General features: G+C 58.5%; 1 protein-coding gene and 1 long non-coding RNA gene across 2 annotated transcripts in view; one reads left to right on the forward strand and one right to left on the reverse strand.

Annotated features, from left to right (window-relative positions):
• Positions 1 to 21167, reverse strand: part of LOC138520815 (uncharacterized) — a 348850-nt gene that overhangs the window by 161573 nt on the left and 166110 nt on the right. The window lies entirely within an intron of this gene.
• Positions 1 to 21167, forward strand: part of MFSD4A (major facilitator superfamily domain containing 4A) — a 339210-nt gene that overhangs the window by 127605 nt on the left and 190438 nt on the right. The window contains exon 3 of the mRNA XM_069633153.1: positions 7959 to 8198. Within this exon, the coding sequence (XP_069489254.1) occupies positions 7959 to 8198 (240 nt within the window). The remainder of the gene's footprint in view (positions 1 to 7958; positions 8199 to 21167) is intronic.

Genomic DNA, 21167 nt, shown 5'->3' on the forward strand with positions numbered 1-21167 from the left:
AAGGCAGCCCGACTGTGGGCGGCATTTACTGGTGTGGTAGCTGATGGCGGGTACGCAGCCTGACTGTGGGCAGCCATTACTGGTGTGTTTGATGATGTCGGGTATGCAGCATGATAGTGGGCACACTTTTGTGGTGTGGTTGATGATTTTGGTTATGCAGCCTGACTGTGGCGGGCCTTTACTGGTGTGGTAGCTGATAGCGGGTACGCAGCCTGACTGTGGGCGGCCTTTAATGGTGTCTTTGATGATGTTGGTTATGCAGCCTGACTGTGGGCGGCCTTTACTGGTGTGATAGCTGATGGTCGGGTACGCAGCCTCACCGTGGGCGGCCTTTACTGGTGTGGTAGCTGATGTTGGTTATGCAGCCTGATTGTGGGCGGCCTTTACTGGTGTGGTAGCTGATGTTGGTTATGCAGCCTGACTGTGCACGGCCTTCACTGGTGTGGGAGCTGATGGCAGGTACGCAGACTGACTGTGCGCGGCCTTCACTGGTGTGGTAGCTGATGGCAGGTACGCAGCCTGACTGTGGGAGGCGTTTACTGGTGTGGCAGCTGATGGAAGGTATGCAGCCTTACTGGGCGGCATTTACTGGTGTGGTAGCTGATGTCAGGTATGCAGCCTGACTGTGGGTGGCCTTTACTGGTGTGGTAGCTGATGGCGGGTATGCAGCCTGGCTGTGGGCGGCATTAACTGGTGTGGTAGCTGATGTTGGTTATGCAGCCTGACTGCGGGCGGCCTTTACTGGTGTGGTAGCTGATGGCGGGTACGCAGCCTGACTGTGGGCGGCTTTTACTGGTGCGGTAGCTGATGGAGGGTATGCAGCCTGACTGTGGGCGGCCTTTACTGGTGTGGTAGCTGATGGCGGGTACGCAGCCTGACTGTGGGCAGCCTTTACTGGTGTGGTAGCTGATGGAGGGTACGCAGCCTGACTGTGGGCAGCCTTTACTGGTGTGGTAGCTGATGGCGGGTACGCAGTCTGACTGTGGGCGACCTTTACTGGTGTGTTTGATGATGTCAGGTATGCAGCCTGACTGTGGGCGTCTTTACTGGTGTGGTAGCTGATGGCGGGTACGCAGCCTGATTGTGGGCAGCCTCTACTGGTGTGGTAGCTGATGTTGGTTATGCAGCCTGACTGGGCAGGATTTACTGGTGTGGTAGCTGATGTCAGGTACGCAGCCTGACTGTGTGCGGCCTTCACTGGTGTGGTAGCTGATGGCAGGTACGCAGCCTGACTGTGCGTGGCCTTCACTGGTGTGGTAGCTGATGGCAGGTACGCAGCCTGACTGTGGGAGGCGTTTACTGGTGTGGCAGCTGATGGAGGGTATGCAGCCTTACTGGGTGGCATTTACTGGTGTGGTAGCTGATGTCAGGTATGCAGCCTGACTGTGGGTGGCCTTTACTGGTGTGGTAGCTGATGGCGGGTATGCAGCCTGGCTGTGGGCGGCATTTACTGGTGTGGTAGCTGATGTTGGTTATGCAGCCTGACTGTGGGCGGCCTTTTCTGGTGTGGTAGCTGATGGCGGGTACGCAGCCTGACTGTGGGCGGCTTTTACTGGTGCGGTAGCTGATGGAGGGTATGCATCCTGACTGTGGGTGGCCTTTACTGGTGTGGTAGCTGATGGCGGGTATGCAGCCTGACTGTGGGCGGCCTTTACTGGTGTGGTAGCTGATGGCGGGTACGCAGCCTGACTTTGGGCAGCCTTTACTGGTGTGGTAGCTGATGGAGGGTACGCAGCCTGACTGTGGGCAGCCTTTACTGGTGTGGTAGCTGATGGCGGGTACGCAGCCTGACTGTGGGCGGCTTTTACTGGTGCGGTAGCTGATGGAGGGTATGCAGCCTGACTGGGCAGCATTTACTGGTGTGGTAGCTGATGTTGGGTATGCAGCCTGACTGTGGGTGGCCTTTACTGGTGTGGTAGCTGATGGCGGGTATGCAGCCTGACTGTGGGCGGCCTTTACTGGTGTGGTAGCTGATGGCGGGTACGCAGCCTGACTGTGGGCGGCCTTTACTGGCGTGGTAGCTGATGGCGGATACGCAGCCTGACTGTGGGCAGCCTTTACTGGTGTGGTAGCTGATGGCGGGTACGCAGACTGACTGTGGGTAGCTTTTACTGGTGTGTTAGCTGATGGAGGGTATGCAGCCTGACTGGGTGGTATTTACTGGTGTGGTAGCTGATGTCGGGTATGCAGCCTGACTGTGGGCGACCTTTACTGGTGTGTTTGATGATGTCAGGTATGCAGCCTGACTGTGGGCGGCCTTTACTGGTGTGGTAGCTGATGGCGGGTACGCAGCCTGACTGTGGGCGGCCTTTAATGGTGTGGTAGCTGATGGCGGGTATGCAGCCTGACTGTGGGCGGCCTTTACTGGTATGGTAGCTGATGGCGGGTATGCCGCCTAACTGTGGGCGGCCTTTACTGTTGTGGTAGCTGATGGCGGGTACGCAGCCTGACTGTGGGCGGCCTTTACACGTGTGTTAGCTGATGGCGGGTATGCAGCCTGACTGTGGGCGGCCTTTAGTGCGGCGGTAGCTGATGGCGGGTACGCCGCCTGACTGTCGGCAGCCTTTGCTGTTGTGGTAGCTGATGGCGGGTACGCAGCCTGACTGTGGGCAGCCTTTAGTGGTGTGGTAGCTGATGGAGGGTACGCAGCCTGACCGTGGGCGGCATTTACTGGTGTGGTAGCTGATGGCGGGTACGCAGCCTGACTGTGGGCGGCCTTTACTGTTGTGGTAGCTGATGGTGGGTACTCAGCCTGTCTGTGGGCGGCCTTTACTGGTGTGGTAGCTGATGGCAGGTATGCAGCCTGACTGTGGGCGGCCTTTACTGTTGTGGTAGCTGATGGCGGGTACGCAGCCTGACTGTCAGCGGCCTTTGCTGTTGTGGTAGCTGATGGCGGGTACGCAGCCTAACTGTGGGCAGCCTTTACTGGTGTGGTAGCTGATGGAGGGTACGCAGCCTGACTGTGGGCGGCCTTTACTGGTGTGGTAGCTGATGGCGGGTACGCAGCCGGACTGTGGGCGGCCTTTACTGGTGTGGTAGCTGATGGCGGGTACGCAGCCTGACTGTGGGCGGCCTTTACTGTTGTGGTAGCTGATGTTGTTTATGCAGCCTGACTGTGGGAGGCCTTTACTGGTGTGGTAGCTGGTGTCGGGTACGCAGCCTGACTGTGGGTAGCTTTTACTGGTGTGGTAGCTGATGGAGGGTATGCTGCCTGACTGGGTGGTATTTACTGGTGTGGTAGCTGATGTCGGGTATGCAGCCTGACTGTGGGCGACCTTTACTGGTGTGTTTGATGATGTCAGGTATGCAGCCTGACTGTGGGCGGCCTTTACTGGTGTGGTAGCTGATGGCGGGTACGCAGCCTGACTGTGGGCGACCTTTACTGGTGTGTTTGATGATGTCAGGTATGCAGCCTGACTGTGGGCGGCCTTTACTGGTGTGGTAGCTGATGGCGGGTATGCAGCCTGACTGTGGGCGGCCTTTACTGGTATGGTAGCTGATGGCGGGTATGCTGCCTAACTGTGGGCGGCCTTTACTGTTGTGGTAGATGATGGCGGGTACGCAGCCTGACTGTGGGCGGCCTTTACTGGTGTGGTAGCTGATGTTGGTTATGCAGCCTGACTGGGCAGCATTTACTGGTGTGGTAGCTGATGGCAGGTACGCAGCCTGACTGTGCACGGCCTTTACTGGTGTGGTAGCTGATGGCGGGTATGCAGCCTGACTGTGGGCGGCCTTTACTGGTATGGTAGCTGATGGCGGGTATGCCGCCTAACTGTGGGCGGCCTTTACTGTTGTGGTAGCTGATGGCGGGTACGCAGCCTGACTGTGGGCGGCCTTTACTGGTGTGGTAGCTGATGTTGGTTATGCAGCCTGACTGGGCAGCATTTACTGGTGTGGTAGCTGATGGCAGGTATGCAGCCTGACTGTGGGCGGCCTTTACTGTCGTGGTAGCTGATGGCGGGTACGCAGCCTGACTGTCAGCGGCCTTTGCTGTTGTGGTAGCTGATGGCGGGTACGCAGCCTAACTGTGGGCAGCCTTTACTGGTGTGGTAGCTGATGGAGGGTACGCAGCCTGACTGTGGGCGGCCTTTACTGGTGTGGTAGCTGATGGCGGGTACGCAGCCTGACTGTGGGCGGCCTTTACTGGTGTGGTAGCTGATGGCGGGTACGCAGCCTGACTGTGGGCGGCCTTTACTGTTGTGGTAGCTGATGTTGTTTATGCAGCCTGACTGTGGGAGGCCTTTACTGGTGTGGTAGCTGATGGCGGGTACGCAGCCTGACTGTGGGTAACTTTTACTGGTGTGGTAGCTGATGAAGGGCATGCTGCCTGACTGGGTGGTATTTACTGGTGTGGTAGCTGATGTCGGGTATGCAGCCTGACTGTGGGCGACCTTTACTGGTGTGTTTGATGATGTCAGGTATGCTGCCTGACTGGGTGGTATTTACTGGTGTGGTAGCTGATGTTGGGTATGCAGCCTGACTGTGGGCTACCTTTACTGGTGTGTTTGATGATGTCAGGTATGCAGCCTGACTGTGGGCGGCCTTTACTGGTGTGGTAGCTGATGGCGGGTACGCAGCCTGACTTTGGGCGGCCTTTACTGGTGTGGTAGCTGATGGCGGGTACGCAGCCTCACTGTTGGCGGCCTTTACTGGTGTGGTAGCTGATGTTGGTCATGCAGCCTGACTGTGGGCGGCCTTTACTGGTGTGGTAGCTGATGTTGGTTATGCAGCCTGACTGGGCAGCATTTACTGGTGTGGTAGCTGATGGCAGGTACGCAGCTTGACTGTGCACGGCCTTTACTGGTGTGGTAGCTGATGGCGGGTACGCAGCCTCACTGTTGGCGGCCTTTACTGGTGTGGTAGCTGATGGCGGGTACGCAGCCTGACTGTGGGAGGCGTTTACTGGTGTGGCAGCTGATGGAGGGTATGCAGCCTGACTGGGCGGCATTTACTGGTGTGGTAGCTGATGTCGGGCATGCAGCCTGACTGTGGGTGGCCTTTACTCGTGTGGTAGCTGATAGCGGGTATGCAGCCTGGCTGTGGGCGGCATTTACTGGTGTGGTAGCTGATGTTGGTTATGCAGCCTGACTGTGGGCGGCCTTTTCTGGTGTGGTAGCTGATGGCGGATAAGCAGGCTGACTGTGGGCGGCCTTTATTGGTGTGGTAGCTGATGGCGGGTATGCAGCCTGACTGTGGGCAGCCTTTACTGGTGTGGTAGCTGATGGCGGGTACGCAGCCTGACTGTGGGCAGCCTTTACTGGTGTGGTAGCTGATGGTGGGTACGCAGCCTGTCTGTGGGCGGCCTTTACTGGTGTGGTAGCTGATGGCGGGTATGCAGCCTGACTGTGGGCGGCCTTTACTGGTGTGGTAGCTGATGGCGGGTACGCAGCCGGCTGTGGGTGGCCTTTACTGGTGTGGTAGCTGATATTGGTTATGCAGCCTGACTGTGGGCGGTCTGTACTGGTGTGGTAGGTGATGGCAGGTAAGCAGCCTGACTGTGGGCGGCCTTTACTGGTGTGGTAGCTGATGGCGGGTATGCAGCCTGACTGTGGGCGGCCTTTACTGGTATGGTAGCTGATGGCGGGTATGCCGCCTGACTGTGGGCGGCCTTTACTGGTGTGGTAGCTGATGGCGGGTACGCCGCCTGACTGTGGGCGGCCTTTACTGGTGTGGTAGCTGATGGCAGGTATGCAGCCTGACTGTGGGCGACCTTTACTGGTGTGGTAGCTGATTGCGGGTACGCCGCCTGACTGTCGGCGGCCTTTGCTGTTGTGGTAGCTGATGGCGGGTACGCAGCCTGACTGTGGGCAGCCTTTACTGGTGTGGTAGCTGATGGCGGGTACGCAGCCTGACTGTGGGCGGCCTTTACTGTTGTGGTAGCTGATGGCGGGTATGCAGCCTGACTGTGGGCGGCCTTTACTGGTGTGGTAGCTGGTGGCGGGTACGCCGCCTGACTGTGGGCGGCCTTTACTGTTGTGGTAGCTGATGTTGGTTATGCAGCCTGACTGTGGGCGGCCTTTACTGGTGTGGTAGCTGATGGCGGGTATGCAGCCTGACTGTGGGCGGCCTTTACTGGTGTGGTAGCTGATGGCGGGTACGCCGCCTGACTGTGGGCGGCCTTTACTGGTGTGGTAGCTGATGGCGGGTACGCAGCCTGACTGTGGCGGCCTTTACTGGTGTGGTAGATGATGGCGGGTATGCAGCCTGACTGTGGGCGGCCTTTACTGGTGTGGTAGCTGATGGCGGGTACGCAGCCTGACTGTGGCGGCCTTTACTGGTGTGGTAGATGATGGTGGGTACGCCGCCTGACTGTGGGCGGCCTTTACTGGTGTGGTAGCTGATGGCGGGTACGCAGCCTGACTGTGGCGGCCTTTACTGGTGTGGTCGCTGATGGCGGGTATGCAGCCTGACTGTGGGCGGCCTTTACTGGTGTGGTAGCTGATGGCGGGTACGCAGCCTGACTGTGGGTGGCCTTTACTGTTGTGGTAGCTGATGTTGGTTATGCAGCCTGACTGTGGCGGCCTTTATTGGTGTGGTAGCTGATGGCGGGTATGCAGCCTGACTGTGGGCGGCCTTTACTGGTGTGGTAGCTGATGGCGGGTACGCCGCCTGACTGTGGGCGGCCTTTACTGGTGTGGTAGCTGATGGCGGGTACGCCGCCTGACTGTGGGCGGCCTTTACTGGTGTGGTAGCTGATGGCGGGTACGCAGCCTGACTGTGGCGGCCTTTACTGGTGTGGTCGCTGATGGCGGGTATGCAGCCTGACTGTGGGCGGCCTTTACTGGTGTGGTAGCTGATGGCGGGTACGCAGCCTGACTGTGGGCGGCCTTTACTGTTGTGGTAGCTGATGTTGGTTATGCAGCCTGACTGTGGGCGGCCTTTACTGGTGTGGTAGCTGATGGCGGGTATGCAGCCTGACTGTGGGCGGCCTTTACTGGTGTGGTAGCTGATGGCGGGTACGCCGCCTGACTGTGGGCGGCCTTTACTGGTGTGGTAGCTGATGGCGGGTACGCAGCCTGACTGTGGGCGGCCTTTACTGGTGTGGTAGCTGATGGCGGGTACGCAGCCTGACTGTGGGCGGCCTTTACTGGTGTGGTAGCTGATGGCGGGTACGCCGCCTGACTGTGGGCGGCCTTTACTGGTGTGGTAGCTGATGGCGGGTACGCGGCCTGACTGTGGCGACCTTTACTGGTGTGGTAGCTGATGGCGGGTACGCAGCCTGACTGTGGCGGCCTTTACTGGTGTGGCAGCTGATGGCGGGTATGCAGCCTGACTGTGGGCGGCCTTTACTGGTGTGGTAGCTGATGGCGGGTACGCCGCCTGACTGTGGGCGGCCTTTACTGGTGTGGTAGCTGATGGCGGGTACGCCGCCTGACTGTGGGCGGCCTTTACTGGTGTGGTCGCTGATGGCGGGTATGCAGCCTGACTGTGGCGGCCTTTGCTGGTGTGCTTGCTGATGGCGGGTACGCAGCCTGACTGTGGCGGCCTTTACTGGTGTGGTAGCTGATGGCGGGTACGCCGCCTGACTGTGGGCGGCCTTTACTGGTGTGGTAGCTGATGGCGGGTACGCAGCCTGACTGTGGCGTCCTTTACTGGTGTGGCAGCTGATGGCGGGTATGCAGCCTGACTGTGGCGGCCTTTGCTGGTGTGCTTGCTGATGGCAGGTACGCAGCCTGACTGTGGCGGCCTTTGCTGGTGTGCTTGCTGATGGCGGGTACGCAGCCTGACTGTGGCGGCCTTTACTGGTGTGGTAGCTGATGGCGGGTACGCCGCCTGACTGTGGGCGGCCTTTACTGGTGTGGTAGCTGATGGCGGGTACGCAGCCTGACTGTGGCGGCCTTTACTGGTGTGGTAGCTGATGGCGGGTACGCAGCCTGACTGTGGCGGCCTTTACTGGTGTGCTTGCTGATGGGAATGGTGTACACTGTGGTTTCATGTCTTCTCCCCGTTTTCCCCAGGCCCTTCATTTCTTCGTGGGATGCGGGGCATTGCTGAGCCCGCTGATTGCTGACCCATTCCTGTCCGACTCCAACTGCATCCAGTCCAACCTGACAGCCAATGCCAGTGCCAACCTGGACCACATCCGCAACTCGCTGGTGCCCCACAACCCCAGGAACCTTTCCCACTATGGGCTCCCGCTGCAGGGGCTGGTGGTCACCAACGTGTCCTACGCCTTCTGGATCATGGCGTTCATTAACGTAGGTGACCAGGTGGATGGTGTGTAAAGGTGGGGGGGGGGCCTTTGAGCAAGATCACAGTGTGTGTCAGCAGGGACTCACAAATCCACAGCACTCCTAGCTCTCAGGCTCTGGGGAAATGACGATGTCATATAATTAAGGCTTCCAGTTTTCCGTTTTTACTGAGTTTTACACATAAATACAGATGGAAATCAATCCGTTTTCTGTCTGCATTTATTTATGAAAATGGAAAAAACGGAAAAACAGTTCTATCTGTCTGCTTCTCTATGATGTCACTCATACATCGCAGGCCAATCACATTGCAGATTGGCAGCATGAACAGTATACAAGTTGTATAAAAATAGCATTAAAGTTCTCCAAATTGCTGAAAGCCTATTTCTTAAGGCAGCAGCAGTCAAAGAAGCAACCGTTTGTTGCTATGGCATTTCTTTCCTAGATTGCTGCATGCATGCTTTAATAAATGCATTTTTAAATAAGAATAAATGTAGAAAAGTACTGGTTACGGATGATCTCTTTTGAATGAAAAATAAATATGGATAAATACAGGTGGAATAGCCTTAAATATGATCATCTTGGCATAACACATGCTATCTTTATGAGCACTCATTCCTGCTTGCCTCCAGTGCAGCATCTAGGCCTGGCATTCCACCCTGGACACAGTGGCTGGAACTTCCTAGCATTTGCAGGTAGTTGTTATTGTTTTATTTTTAACATTTTTTTATTACTTGTGTGTAGCCAAAATTAGGTTTTTACAAGGATTTGCAGGTATCCAATATCAGTCCACTGGGAAAGATGTACATTTTTCCTAGAACTCCATAAAACATGGCATAAAGTGCATATGTGCATATTATAATTCTAAGTAGTTTCTTGAAGCTGCGTGTCTCATCTCTATGGGCGGGGTTCCTCATATGACGCTCCTTGTCTTTGAGCGAAGTCTGAAAAGGAGCCCCACTGCTGGTTGAAGGCACGTGAGTGATCTTGGGGGCCCACTTCCATCCACATGATGTTTGGGTGCCCCCATGCCTAGGGCTGGGAAACTCCATCTGAGGCATCGGTGTTTTGCCTAGATCAGGGCGCATAACATGATCTAATCTCCACCCGTATTCACTGCCCCACACCAACATGCTAAAGCAGAGTGAAACACGTGTGTGATAAGTGTGACATCTTCTTAAGAGGGCTGCCTTTGGCCAGCTAGTACACATTTAATGTGAGAGCATTTTGCGTGTGAAGACTCGTTTGTATTTGTATTTTGTTTATTTTGTTACCGAGGCCTTGGGCATCTGGGCGCATTTCTTAGGTTCACAAAGTTACATGTTTACATTACATGATTGCATACATACACTATACACTGATTACATAGTGCACGGGCTTTACAATAGGCGGTCGAAAAAAGGCAATGAGGCATAAACCGTTTGTCATTAAATCTATGTACCAGGTGCACAGTGGGTCACCCATGTGCAGGGCATGCTTCATTAGGCAATATATGTATCCCAACAGCCCCAATTTGATGCTTCATTTTGCGGCAAAATCCTACGAAAAGCAATAGTGGAGGGGGTGCACAGCTGCAGATTACATTGGCCTCTGCAAGGCAGAACAAATAAAGGTAGTCAGCAAGGTGCTGAAACCCTAAATAACGACTTATAAAAGCGCACGTGGTAGACCTCTAGAAAGGTTGTGTTTGCTGATATATTCATCATGGTGTTTTTAGCGAACGAGTAGCAGCACTTCCCACGCAAGAGTGCGCACGCATAAGAGTGACAGCGCAGTAATAGACACACCTGTGCACTATTTTGGACACCATTTATAAAAGCTACTCAGCTTTCTTTGTCAGTCACAGCCCCTCCCATCCACCTAACGCCGTCCAAGGTGTGGGAGGTATTCTTTCAACTGAAAAGGTTAAAAGGCCCTCATGTCTGGCCCGCCTGCCGTGAATACATTTTATGAACAGGTCCAGTGCAGTCGGTACCGCCTAAGAAGGGTCCGTGGCCTGGGAATTTGCAGCCAGTGTGTCAACCGCCCACAACCTCTAAGTCTTTAATTGTCCTTTTATTGTCCTCAGGGTGGCCATTGGGAGTAGCCCGCTGCGCCATTCGGGCATCGGATTTCATGGGTGCACGCCAGCAGGGTTTGTTAAAGCACACCTCCACAGCCACTAGTGGAGTATGAGACCGTTGTGCTGCGGGTCGCCTTCCTTTGGTCTTTCATTACAAGAATCTTTTCAGGGCGTAGGGCCTGGTTGGCCGTCCTCAGGCTTCTTGCTCTAACTCTTGACAGCTCCGTTCATAGTTATTTTTCAAGCCTGCCTGCCTCTAAATAAAGTCCCCCCCGGGAGATGTCACACTAGTGCCGTCTTTGACAGGTGGAAGGGATACTCTCTAAACCTAGCTGAACTTGTCTTACGAGTCACAAGCATGCAGCGGGCCCCCTAACTCTGAAGCTGATTTGGAGGCTCCTTTCTGCAGGCGGTCGCCTTATGTTATGGTGGCAACTCTTTTCGTTACACGGATGTGAAATATAGGCCTGTCCTTGCAGGGTTCAAAACTGAGATTCGATGAGCAGTCACTCTGAAGACAGGAGCCAACACCAGCTCCTGGGTGTCGGGCATCGCCCTGTAGGCAGGAGCCAAAACCAGTTCCTGGGTGTCGGGCATCGCCCTGTAGGCAGGAGCCAAAACCAGCTCCTGGGTGTCGGGCATCGCTCTGAAGGCAGGAGCCAAAACCAGCTCCTGGGTGTCGGGCATCGCTCTGTAGGCAGGAGCCAAAACCAGCTCCTGGGTGTCGGGCATCACCCTGAAGGCAGGAGCCAAAACCTGCTCCTGGGTGTCGGGCATCGCCATGTAGGCAGGACCCAAAACCAGCTCCTGGGTGTCGGGCATCGCTCTGTAGGCATCAAGCATCACTCTGAAGGCAGGAGCCAAAACCAGCTCCTGGGTGTCGGGCATCGCCCTGTAGGCATCGGGCATCGCTCTGAAGGCAGGAGCCAAAACCAGCTCCTGGGTGTCGAGCATCGCCCTGTAGGCAGGAGCCAAAACCAGCTCCTGGGTGTCGGGCATCGCTCTGTAGGCAGGAGCCAAAACCAGCTCCTGGGTGTCTGGCATCGCCCTGTAGGCAAGTGCCTTCCCCTTGCAGGGTTCAAAACTGAGATTCGATGAACTGTCACTCTGAAGGCAGGAGCCAAAACCAGCTCCTGGGTGTCGGGCATCGCCCTGTAGGCAGGAGCCAAAACCAGCTCCTGGGTGTCGGGCATCGCTCTGTAGGCAGGAGCCAAAACCAGCTTCTGGGTGTCTGGCATCGCCCTGTAGGCAGGTGCCTTCCCCTTGCAGGGTTCAAAACTGAGATTCGATGAGCAGTCACTCTGAAGACAGAAGCCAACACCAGTTCCTGGGTGTCGGGCATCAATCGCCCTGTAGGCAGGAGCCAAAACCAGCTCCTGGGTGTCAGGCATCGCTCTGAAGGCAGGAGCCAAAACCAGCTCCTGGGTGTCGGGCATCGCCCTGTAGGCAGGACCCAAAACCAGCTCCTGGGTGTCGGGCATCGCCCTGTAGGCAGGAGCCAAAACCAGCTCCTGGGTGTCGGGCATCGCTCTGTAGGCATCGGGCATCGCTCTGAAGGCAGGTGCCAAAACCAGCTCCTGGGTGTCGGGCATCGCCCTGTAGGCATCGGGCATCGCTCTGAAGGCAGGAGCCAACACCAGCTCCTGGGTGTCGGGCATCAATCGCCCTGTAGGCAGGAGCCAAAACCAGCTCCTGGGTGTCAGGCATCGCTCTGAAGGCAGGAGCCAAAACCAGCTCCTGGGTGTCGGGCATCGCCCTGTAGGCAGGACCCAAAACCAGCTCCTGGGTGTCGGGCATCGCCCTGTAGGCAGGAGCCAAAACCAGCTCCTGGGTGTCGGGCATCGCTCTGTAGGCATCGGGCATCGCTCTGAAGGCAGGTGCCAAAACCAGCTCCTGGGTGTCGGGCATCGCCCTGTAGGCATCGGGCATCGCTCTGAAGGCAGGAGCCAAAACCAGCTCCTGGGTGTCGGGCATCGCCCTGTAGGCAGGAGCCAAAACCAGCTCCTGGGTGTCTGGCATCGCCCTGTAGGCAGGTGCCTTCCCCTTGCAGGGTTCAAAACTGAGATTCGATGAGCAGTCACTCTGAAGACAGGAGCCAACACCAGCTCCTGGGTGTCGGGCATCGCCCTGTAGGCAGGAGCCAAAACCAGTTCCTGGGTGTCGGGCATCGCCCTGTAGGCAGGAGCCAAAACCAGCTCCTGGGTGTCGGGCATCGCTCTGAAGGCAGGAGCCAAAACCAGCTCCTGGGTGTCGGGCATCGCTCTGTAGGCAGGAGCCAAAACCAGCTCCTGGGTGTCGGGCATCACCCTGAAGGCAGGAGCCAAAACCTGCTCCTGGGTGTCGGGCATCGCCATGTAGGCAGGACCCAAAACCAGCTCCTGGGTGTCGGGCATCGCTCTGTAGGCATCAAGCATCACTCTGAAGGCAGGAGCCAAAACCAGCTCCTGGGTGTCGGGCATCGCCCTGTAGGCATCGGGCATCGCTCTGAAGGCAGGAGCCAAAACCAGCTCCTGGGTGTCGAGCATCGCCCTGTAGGCAGGAGCCAAAACCAGCTCCTGGGTGTCGGGCATCGCTCTGTAGGCAGGAGCCAAAACCAGCTCCTGGGTGTCTGGCATCGCCCTGTAGGCAAGTGCCTTCCCCTTGCAGGGTTCAAAACTGAGATTCGATGAACTGTCACTCTGAAGGCAGGAGCCAAAACCAGCTCCTGGGTGTCGGGCATCGCCCTGTAGGCAGGAGCCAAAACCAGCTCCTGGGTGTCGGGCATCGCTCTGTAGGCAGGAGCCAAAACCAGCTTCTGGGTGTCTGGCATCGCCCTGTAGGCAGGTGCCTTCCCCTTGCAGGGTTCAAAACTGAGATTCGATGAGCAGTCACTCTGAAGACAGGAGCCAACACCAGCTCCTGGGTGTCGGGCATCGCCCTGTAGGCAGGAGCCAAAACCAGCTCCTGGGTGTCGGGCATCGCCCTGTAGGCAGGAGCCAAAACCAGCTCCTGGGTGTCGGGCATCGCTCTGAAGGCAGGAGCCAAAACCAGCTCCTGGGTGTCGGGCATCACTCTGTAGACAGGAGCCAAAACCAGCTCCTGGGTGTCGGGCATCACCCTGAAGGCAGGAGCCAAAACCAGCTCCTGGGTGTCGGGCATCGCCCTGTAGGCAGGACCCAAAACCAGCTCCTGGGTGTCGGGCATCGCCCTGTAGGCAGGAGCCAAAACCAGCTCCTGGGTGTCGGGCATCGCTCTGAAGGCACGAGCCAAAACCAGCTCCTGGGTGTCGGGCATCATCCTGTAGGCATCGGGCATCGCTCTGAAGGCAGGAGCCAAAACCAGCTCCTGGGTGTCGGGCATCACCCTGTAGGCAGGAGCCAAAACCAGCTACTGAGTGTCGGGCATCGCTCTGTAGGCAGGAGCCAAAACCAGCTCCTGGGTGTCAGGCATCGCCCTGTAGGCAGGAGCCAAAAGCAGCTCCTGGGTGTCGGGCATCGCCCTGTAGGTAGGAGCCAAAACCAGCTCCTGGGTGTCTGGCATCGCTCTGAAGGCAGGAGCCAAAACCAGCTCCTGGGTGTCGGGCATCGCTCTGTAGGCAGGAGCCAAAACCAGCTCCTGGGTGTCGGGCATCGCCATGAAGGCAGGAGCCAAAACCAGCTCTTGGGTGTCGGGCATCACCCTGTAGGCAGGAGCCAAAACCAGCTCCTGGGTGTCGGGCATCGCCCTGTAGGCAGGAGCCAAAACCAGCTCCTGGGTGTCGGGCACCAGCCTGTAGGCAGGAGCCAAAACCAGCTCCTGGGTGTCAGGCATTGCCCTGAAGGCAGGTGCCAAAACCAGCTCCTGGGTGTCGGGCATCGCCCTGTAGGCAGGAGCCAAAACCAGCTCCTGGGTGTCGGGCATCAGCCTGTAGGCAGGAGCCAAAACCAGCTCCTGGGTGTCGGGCATCACCCTGAAGGCAGGAGCCAAAGCCAGCTCCTAGGTGTCGGGCATCGCCCTGTAGGGAGGAGCCAAAACCAGCGGGCATCGCCCTAAAGGCAGGAGCCAAAACCAGCTCCTGGGTGTCGGGCATCACCCTGTAGGCAGGAGCCAAAACCAGCTCCTGGGTGTCAGGCATCGCCCTGTAGGCAGGAGCCAAAACCAGCTCCTGGGTGTCGGGCATCAGCCTGTAGGCAGGAGCCAAAACCAGCTCCTGAGTGTCGGGCATCACCCTGAAGGCAGGAGCCAAAGCCAGCTCCTAGGTGTCGGGCATCGCCCTGTAGGGAGGAGCCAAAACCAGCTCCTGGGTGTCGGGCATCAGCCTGTAGGCAGGAGCCAAAACCAGCTCCTGGGTGTCGGGCATCGCCCTGAAGGCAGGAGCCAAAACGAGCTCCTGGGTGTCGGGCCTCGCCCTGTAGGTAGGAGCCAAAACCAGCTCCTGGGTGTCAGGCATCACCCTGAAGGCAGTAGCCAAAATCAGCTCCTGGGTGTTGGGCATCACCCTGAAGGCAGGAGCCAAAACGAGCTCCTGGCTGTCGGGCATCGCCCTGTAGGCAGGAGCCAAAACCAGTTCCTGGGTGTCGGGCATCGCCCTGTAGGCAGGAGCCAAAACCAGCTCCTGGGTGTCGGGCATCGCTCTGAAGGCAGGAGCCAAAACCAGCTCCTGGGTGTCGGGCATCGCTCTGTAGGCAGGAGCCAAAACCAGCTCCTGGGTGTCGGGCATCACCCTGAAGGCAGGAGCCAAAACCTGCTCCTGGGTGTCGGGCATCGCCCTGTAGGCAGGACCCAAAACCAGCTCCTGGGTGTCGGGCATCGCTCTGTAGGCATCAAGCATCGCTCTGAAGGCAGGAGCCAAAACCAGCTCCTGGGTGTCGGGCATCGCCCTGTAGGCATCGGGCATCGCTCTGAAGGCAGGAGCCAAAACCAGCTCCTGGATGTCGGGCATCGCCCTGTAGGCAGGAGCCAAAACCAGCTCCTGGGTGTCGGGCATCGCTCTGTAGGCAGGAGCCAAAACCAGCTCCTGGGTGTTTGGCATCGCCCTGTAGGCAGGTGCCTTCCCCTTGCAGGGTTCAAAACTGAGATTCGATGAACAGTCACTCTGAAGGCAGGAGCCAAAACCAGCTCCTGGGTGTCGGGCATCGCCCTGTAGGCAGGAGCCAAAACCAGCTCCTGGGTGTCGGGCATCGCTCTGTAGGCAGGAGCCAAAACCAGCTTCTGGGTGTCTGGCATCGCCCTGTAGGCAGGTGCCTTCCCCTTGCAGGGTTCAAAATTGAGATTCGATGAGCAGTCACTCTGAAGACAGGAGCCAACACCAGCTCCTGGGTGTCGGGCATCGCCCTGTAGGCAGGAGCCAAAACCAGTTCCTGGGTGTCGGGCATCGCCCTGTAGGCAGGAGCCAAAACCAGCTCCTGGGTGTCGGGCATCGCTCTGAAGGCAGGAGCCAAAACCAGCTCCTGGGTGTCGGGCATCACTCTGTAGGCAGGAGCCAAAACCAGCTCCTGGGTGTCGGGCATCACCCTGAAGGCAGGAGCCAAAACCAGCTCCTGGGTGTCGGGCATCGCCCTGTAGGCAGGACCCAAAACCAGCTCCTGGGTGTCGGGCATCGCCCTGTAGGCAGGAGCCAAAACCAGCTCCTGGGTGTCGGGCATCGCTCGGTAGGCATCGGGCATCGCTCTGAAGGCACGAGCCAAAACCAGCTCCTGGGTGTCGGGTATCATCCTGTAGGCATCGGGCATCGCTCTGAAGGCAGGAGCCAAAACCAGCTCCTGGGTGTCGGGCATCACCCTGTAGGCAGGAGCCAAAACCAGCTACTGAGTGTCGGGCATCGCTCTGTAGGCAGGAGCCAAAACCAGCTCCTGGGTGTCTGGCATCGCCCTGTAGGCAGGTGCCTTCCCCTTGCAGGGTTCAAAACTGAGATTCGATGAGCAGTCACTCTGAAGGCAGGAGCCAAAACCAGCTCCTGGGTGTCGGGCATCGCCCTGTAGGCAGGAGCCAAAACCAGCTCCTGGGTGTCAGGCATCGCCCTGTAGGCAGGAGCCAAAAGCAGCTCCTGGGTGTCGGGCATCGCCCTGTAGGTAGGAGCCAAAACCAGCTCCTGGGTGTCTGGCATCGCTCTGAAGGCAGCAGCCAAAACCAGCTCCTGGGTGTCGGGCATCGCTCTGTAGGCAGGAGCCAAAACCAGCTCCTGGGTGTCGGGCATCGCCATGAAGGCAGGAGCCAAAACCAGCTCTTGGGTGTCGGGCATCACCCTGTAGGCAGGAGCCAAAACCAGCTCCTGGGTGTCGGGCATCGCCCTGTAGGCAGGAGCCAAAACCAGCTCCTGGGTGTCAGGCACCAGCCTGTAGGCAGGAGCCAAAACCAGCTCCTGGGTGTCGGGCATTGCCCTGAAGGCAGGTGCCAAAACCAGCTCCTGGGTGTCGGGCATCGCCCTGTAGGCAGGAGCCAAAACCAGCTCCTGGGTGTCGGGCATCAGCCTGTAGGCAGGAGCCAAAACCAGCTCCTGGGTGTCGGGCATCACCCTGAAGGCAGGAGCCAAAGCCAGCTCCTGGGTGTCGGGCATCGCCCTGTAGGCAGGAGCCAAAACCAGCTCCTGGGTGTCAGGCATCGCTCTGAAGGCAGGAGCCAAAACCAGCTCCTGGGTGTCTGGCATCGCCCTGTAGGCAGGTGCCTTCCCCTTGCAGGGTTCAAAACTGAGATTCGATGAGCAGTCACTCTGAAGACAGGAGCCAACACCAGCTCCTGGGTGTCGGGCATCGCCCTGTAGGCAGGAGCCAAAACCAGCTCCTGGGTGTCGGGCATCGCTCTGTAGGCATCGGGCATCGCTCTGAAGGCAGGAGCCAAAACCAGCTCCTGGGTGTCGGGCATCGCCCTGTAGGCATCGGGCATCGCTCTGAAGGCAGGAGCCAAAACCAGCTCCTGGGTGTCGGGCATCGCCCTGTAGGCAGGAGCCAAAACCAGCTCCTGGGTGTCGGGCATCGCTCTGTAGGCATCGGGCATCGCTCTGAAGGCAGGAGCCAAAACCAGCTCCTGGGTGTCGGGCATCGCCCTGTAGGCATCGGGCATCGCTCTGAAGGCAGGAGCCAAAACCAGCTCCTGGGTGTCGGGCATCGCCCTGTAGGCAGGAGCCAAAACCAGCTCCTGGGTGTCGGGCATCGCTCTGTAGGCAGGAGCCAAAACCAGCTCCTGGGTGTCTGGCATCGCCCTGTAGGCAGGTGCCTTCCCCTTGCAGGGTTCAAAACTGAGATTCGATGAGCAGTCACTCTGAAGACAGGAGCCAACACCAGCTCCTGGGTGTCGGGCATCGCCCTGTAGGCAGGAGCCAAAACCAGCTCCTGGGTGTCGGGCATCGCTCTGTAGGCATCGGGCATCGCTCTGAAGGCAGGAGCCAAAACCAGCTCCTGGGTGTCGGGCATCGCCCTGTAGGCATCGGGCATCGCTCTGAAGGCAGGAGCCAAAACCAGCTCCTGGGTGTCGGGCATCGCCCTGTAGGCAGGAGCCAAAACCAGCTCCTGGGTGTCGGGCATCAGCCTGTAGGCAGGAGCCAAAACCAGCTCCTGGGTGTCGGGCATCACCCTGAAGGCAGGAGCCAAAGCCAGCTCCTGGGTGTCGGGCATCGCCCTGTAGGCAGGAGCCAAAACCAGCTCCTGGGTGTCAGGCATCGCCCTGAAGGCAGGAGCCAAAACGAGCTCCTGGGTGTCGGGCCTCGCCCTGTAGGTAGGAGCCAAAACCAGCTCCTGGGTGTCAGGCATCACCCTGAAGGCAGTAGCCAAAATCAGCTCCTGGGTGTTGGGCATCACCCTGAAGGCAGGAGCCAAAACGAGCTCCTGGCTGTCGGGCATCGCCCTGTAGGCAGGAGCCAAAACCAGTTCCTGGGTGTCGGGCATCGCCCTGTAGGCAGGAGCCAAAACCAGCTCCTGGGTGTCGGGCATCGCTCTGAAGGCAGGAGCCAAAACCAGCTCCTGGGTGTCGGGCATCGCTCTGTAGGCAGGAGCCAAAACCAGCTCCTGGGTGTCGGGCATCACCCTGAAGGCAGGAGCCAAAACCTGCTCCTGGGTGTCGGGCATCGCCCTGTAGGCAGGACCCAAAACCAGCTCCTGGGTGTCGGGCATCGCTCTGTAGGCATCAAGCATCGCTCTGAAGGCAGGAGCCAAAACCAGCTCCTGGGTGTCGGGCATCGCCCTGTAGGCATCGGGCATCGCTCTGAAGGCAGGAGCCAAAACCAGCTCCTGGATGTCGGGCATCGCCCTGTAGGCAGGAGCCAAAACCAGCTCCTGGGTGTCGGGCATCGCTCTGTAGGCAGGAGCCAAAACCAGCTCCTGGGTGTTTGGCATCGCCCTGTAGGCAGGTGCCTTCCCCTTGCAGGGTTCAAAACTGAGATTCGATGAACAGTCACTCTGAAGGCAGGAGCCAAAACCAGCTCCTGGGTGTCGGGCATCGCCCTGTAGGCAGGAGCCAAAACCAGCTCCTGGGTGTCGGGCATCGCTCTGTAGGCAGGAGCCAAAACCAGCTTCTGGGTGTCTGGCATCGCCCTGTAGGCAGGTGCCTTCCCCTTGCAGGGTTCAAAATTGAGATTCGATGAGCAGTCACTCTGAAGACAGGAGCCAACACCAGCTCCTGGGTGTCGGGCATCGCCCTGTAGGCAGGAGCCAAAACCAGTTCCTGGGTGTCGGGCATCGCCCTGTAGGCAGGAGCCAAAACCAGCTCCTGGGTGTCGGGCATCGCTCTGAAGGCAGGAGCCAAAACCAGCTCCTGGGTGTCGGGCATCACTCTGTAGGCAGGAGCCAAAACCAGCTCCTGGGTGTCGGGCATCACCCTGAAGGCAGGAGCCAAAACCAGCTCCTGGGTGTCGGGCATCGCCCTGTAGGCAGGACCCAAAACCAGCTCCTGGGTGTCGGGCATCGCCCTGTAGGCAGGAGCCAAAACCAGCTCCTGGGTGTCGGGCATCGCTCGGTAGGCATCGGGCATCGCTCTGAAGGCACGAGCCAAAACCAGCTCCTGGGTGTCGGGTATCATCCTGTAGGCATCGGGCATCGCTCTGAAGGCAGGAGCCAAAACCAGCTCCTGGGTGTCGGGCATCACCCTGTAGGCAGGAGCCAAAACCAGCTACTGAGTGTCGGGCATCGCTCTGTAGGCAGGAGCCAAAACCAGCTCCTGGGTGTCTGGCATCGCCCTGTAGGCAGGTGCCTTCCCCTTGCAGGGTTCAAAACTGAGATTCGATGAGCAGTCACTCTGAAGGCAGGAGCCAAAACCAGCTCCTGGGTGTCGGGCATCGCCCTGTAGGCAGGAGCCAAAACCAGCTCCTGGGTGTCAGGCATCGCCCTGTAGGCAGGAGCCAAAAGCAGCTCCTGGGTGTCGGGCATCGCCCTGTAGGTAGGAGCCAAAACCAGCTCCTGGGTGTCTGGCATCGCTCTGAAGGCAGCAGCCAAAACCAGCTCCTGGGTGTCGGGCATCGCTCTGTAGGCAGGAGCCAAAACCAGCTCCTGGGTGTCGGGCATCGCCATGAAGGCAGGAGCCAAAACCAGCTCTTGGGTGTCGGGCATCACCCTGTAGGCAGGAGCCAAAACCAGCTCCTGGGTGTCGGGCATCGCCCTGTAGGCAGGAGCCAAAACCAGCTCCTGGGTGTCAGGCACCAGCCTGTAGGCAGGAGCCAAAACCAGCTCCTGGGTGTCGGGCATTGCCCTGAAGGCAGGTGCCAAAACCAGCTCCTGGGTGTCGGGCATCGCCCTGTAGGCAGGAGCCAAAACCAGCTCCTGGGTGTCGGGCATCAGCCTGTAGGCAGGAGCCAAAACCAGCTCCTGGGTGTCGGGCATCACCCTGAAGGCAGGAGCCAAAGCCAGCTCCTGGGTGTCGGGCATCGCCCTGTAGGCAGGAGCCAAAACCAGCTCCTGGGTGTCAGGCATCGCTCTGAAGGCAGGAGCCAAAACCAGCTCCTGGGTGTCTGGCATCGCCCTGTAGGCAGGTGCCTTCCCCTTGCAGGGTTCAAAACTGAGATTCGATGAGCAGTCACTCTGAAGACAGGAGCCAACACCAGCTCCTGGGTGTCGGGCATCGCCCTGTAGGCAGGAGCCAAAACCAGCTCCTGGGTGTCGGGCATCGCTCTGTAGGCATCGGGCATCGCTCTGAAGGCAGGAGCCAAAACCAGCTCCTGGGTGTCGGGCATCGCCCTGTAGGCATCGGGCATCGCTCTGAAGGCAGGAGCCAAAACCAGCTCCTGGGTGTCGGGCATCGCCCTGTAGGCAGGAGCCAAAACCAGCTCCTGGGTGTCGGGCATCGCTCTGTAGGCATCGGGCATCGCTCTGAAGGCAGGAGCCAAAACCAGCTCCTGGGTGTCGGGCATCGCCCTGTAGGCATCGGGCATCGCTCTGAAGGCAGGAGCCAAAACCAGCTCCTGGGTGTCGGGCATCGCCCTGTAGGCAGGAGCCAAAACCAGCTCCTGGGTGTCGGGCATCGCTCTGTAGGCAGGAGCCAAAACCAGCTCCTGGGTGTCTGGCATCGCCCTGTAGGCAGGTGCCTTCCCCTTGCAGGGTTCAAAACTGAGATTCGATGAGCAGTCACTCTGAAGACAGGAGCCAACACCAGCTCCTGGGTGTCGGGCATCGCCCTGTAGGCAGGAGCCAAAACCAGCTCCTGGGTGTCGGGCATCGCTCTGTAGGCATCGGGCATCGCTCTGAAGGCAGGAGCCAAAACCAGCTCCTGGGTGTCGGGCATCGCCCTGTAGGCATCGGGCATCGCTCTGAAGGCAGGAGCCAAAACCAGCTCCTGGGTGTCGGGCATCGCCCTGTAGGCAGGAGCCAAAACCAGCTCCTGGGTGTCGGGCATCGCTCTGTAGGCATCGGGCATCGCTCTGAAGGCAGGAGCCAAAACCAGCTCCTGGGTGTCGGGCATCGCCCTGTAGGCATCGGGCATCGCTCTGAAGGCAGGAGCCAAAACCAGCTCCTGGGTGTCGGGCATCGCCCTGTAGG

The sequence above is a fragment of the Ambystoma mexicanum genome, chromosome 13 (assembly GCF_040938575.1).
Source record: "Ambystoma mexicanum isolate Mex_15411 chromosome 13, UKY_AmexF1_1, whole genome shotgun sequence".
NCBI lineage: Eukaryota > Metazoa > Chordata > Amphibia > Caudata > Ambystomatidae > Ambystoma > Ambystoma mexicanum.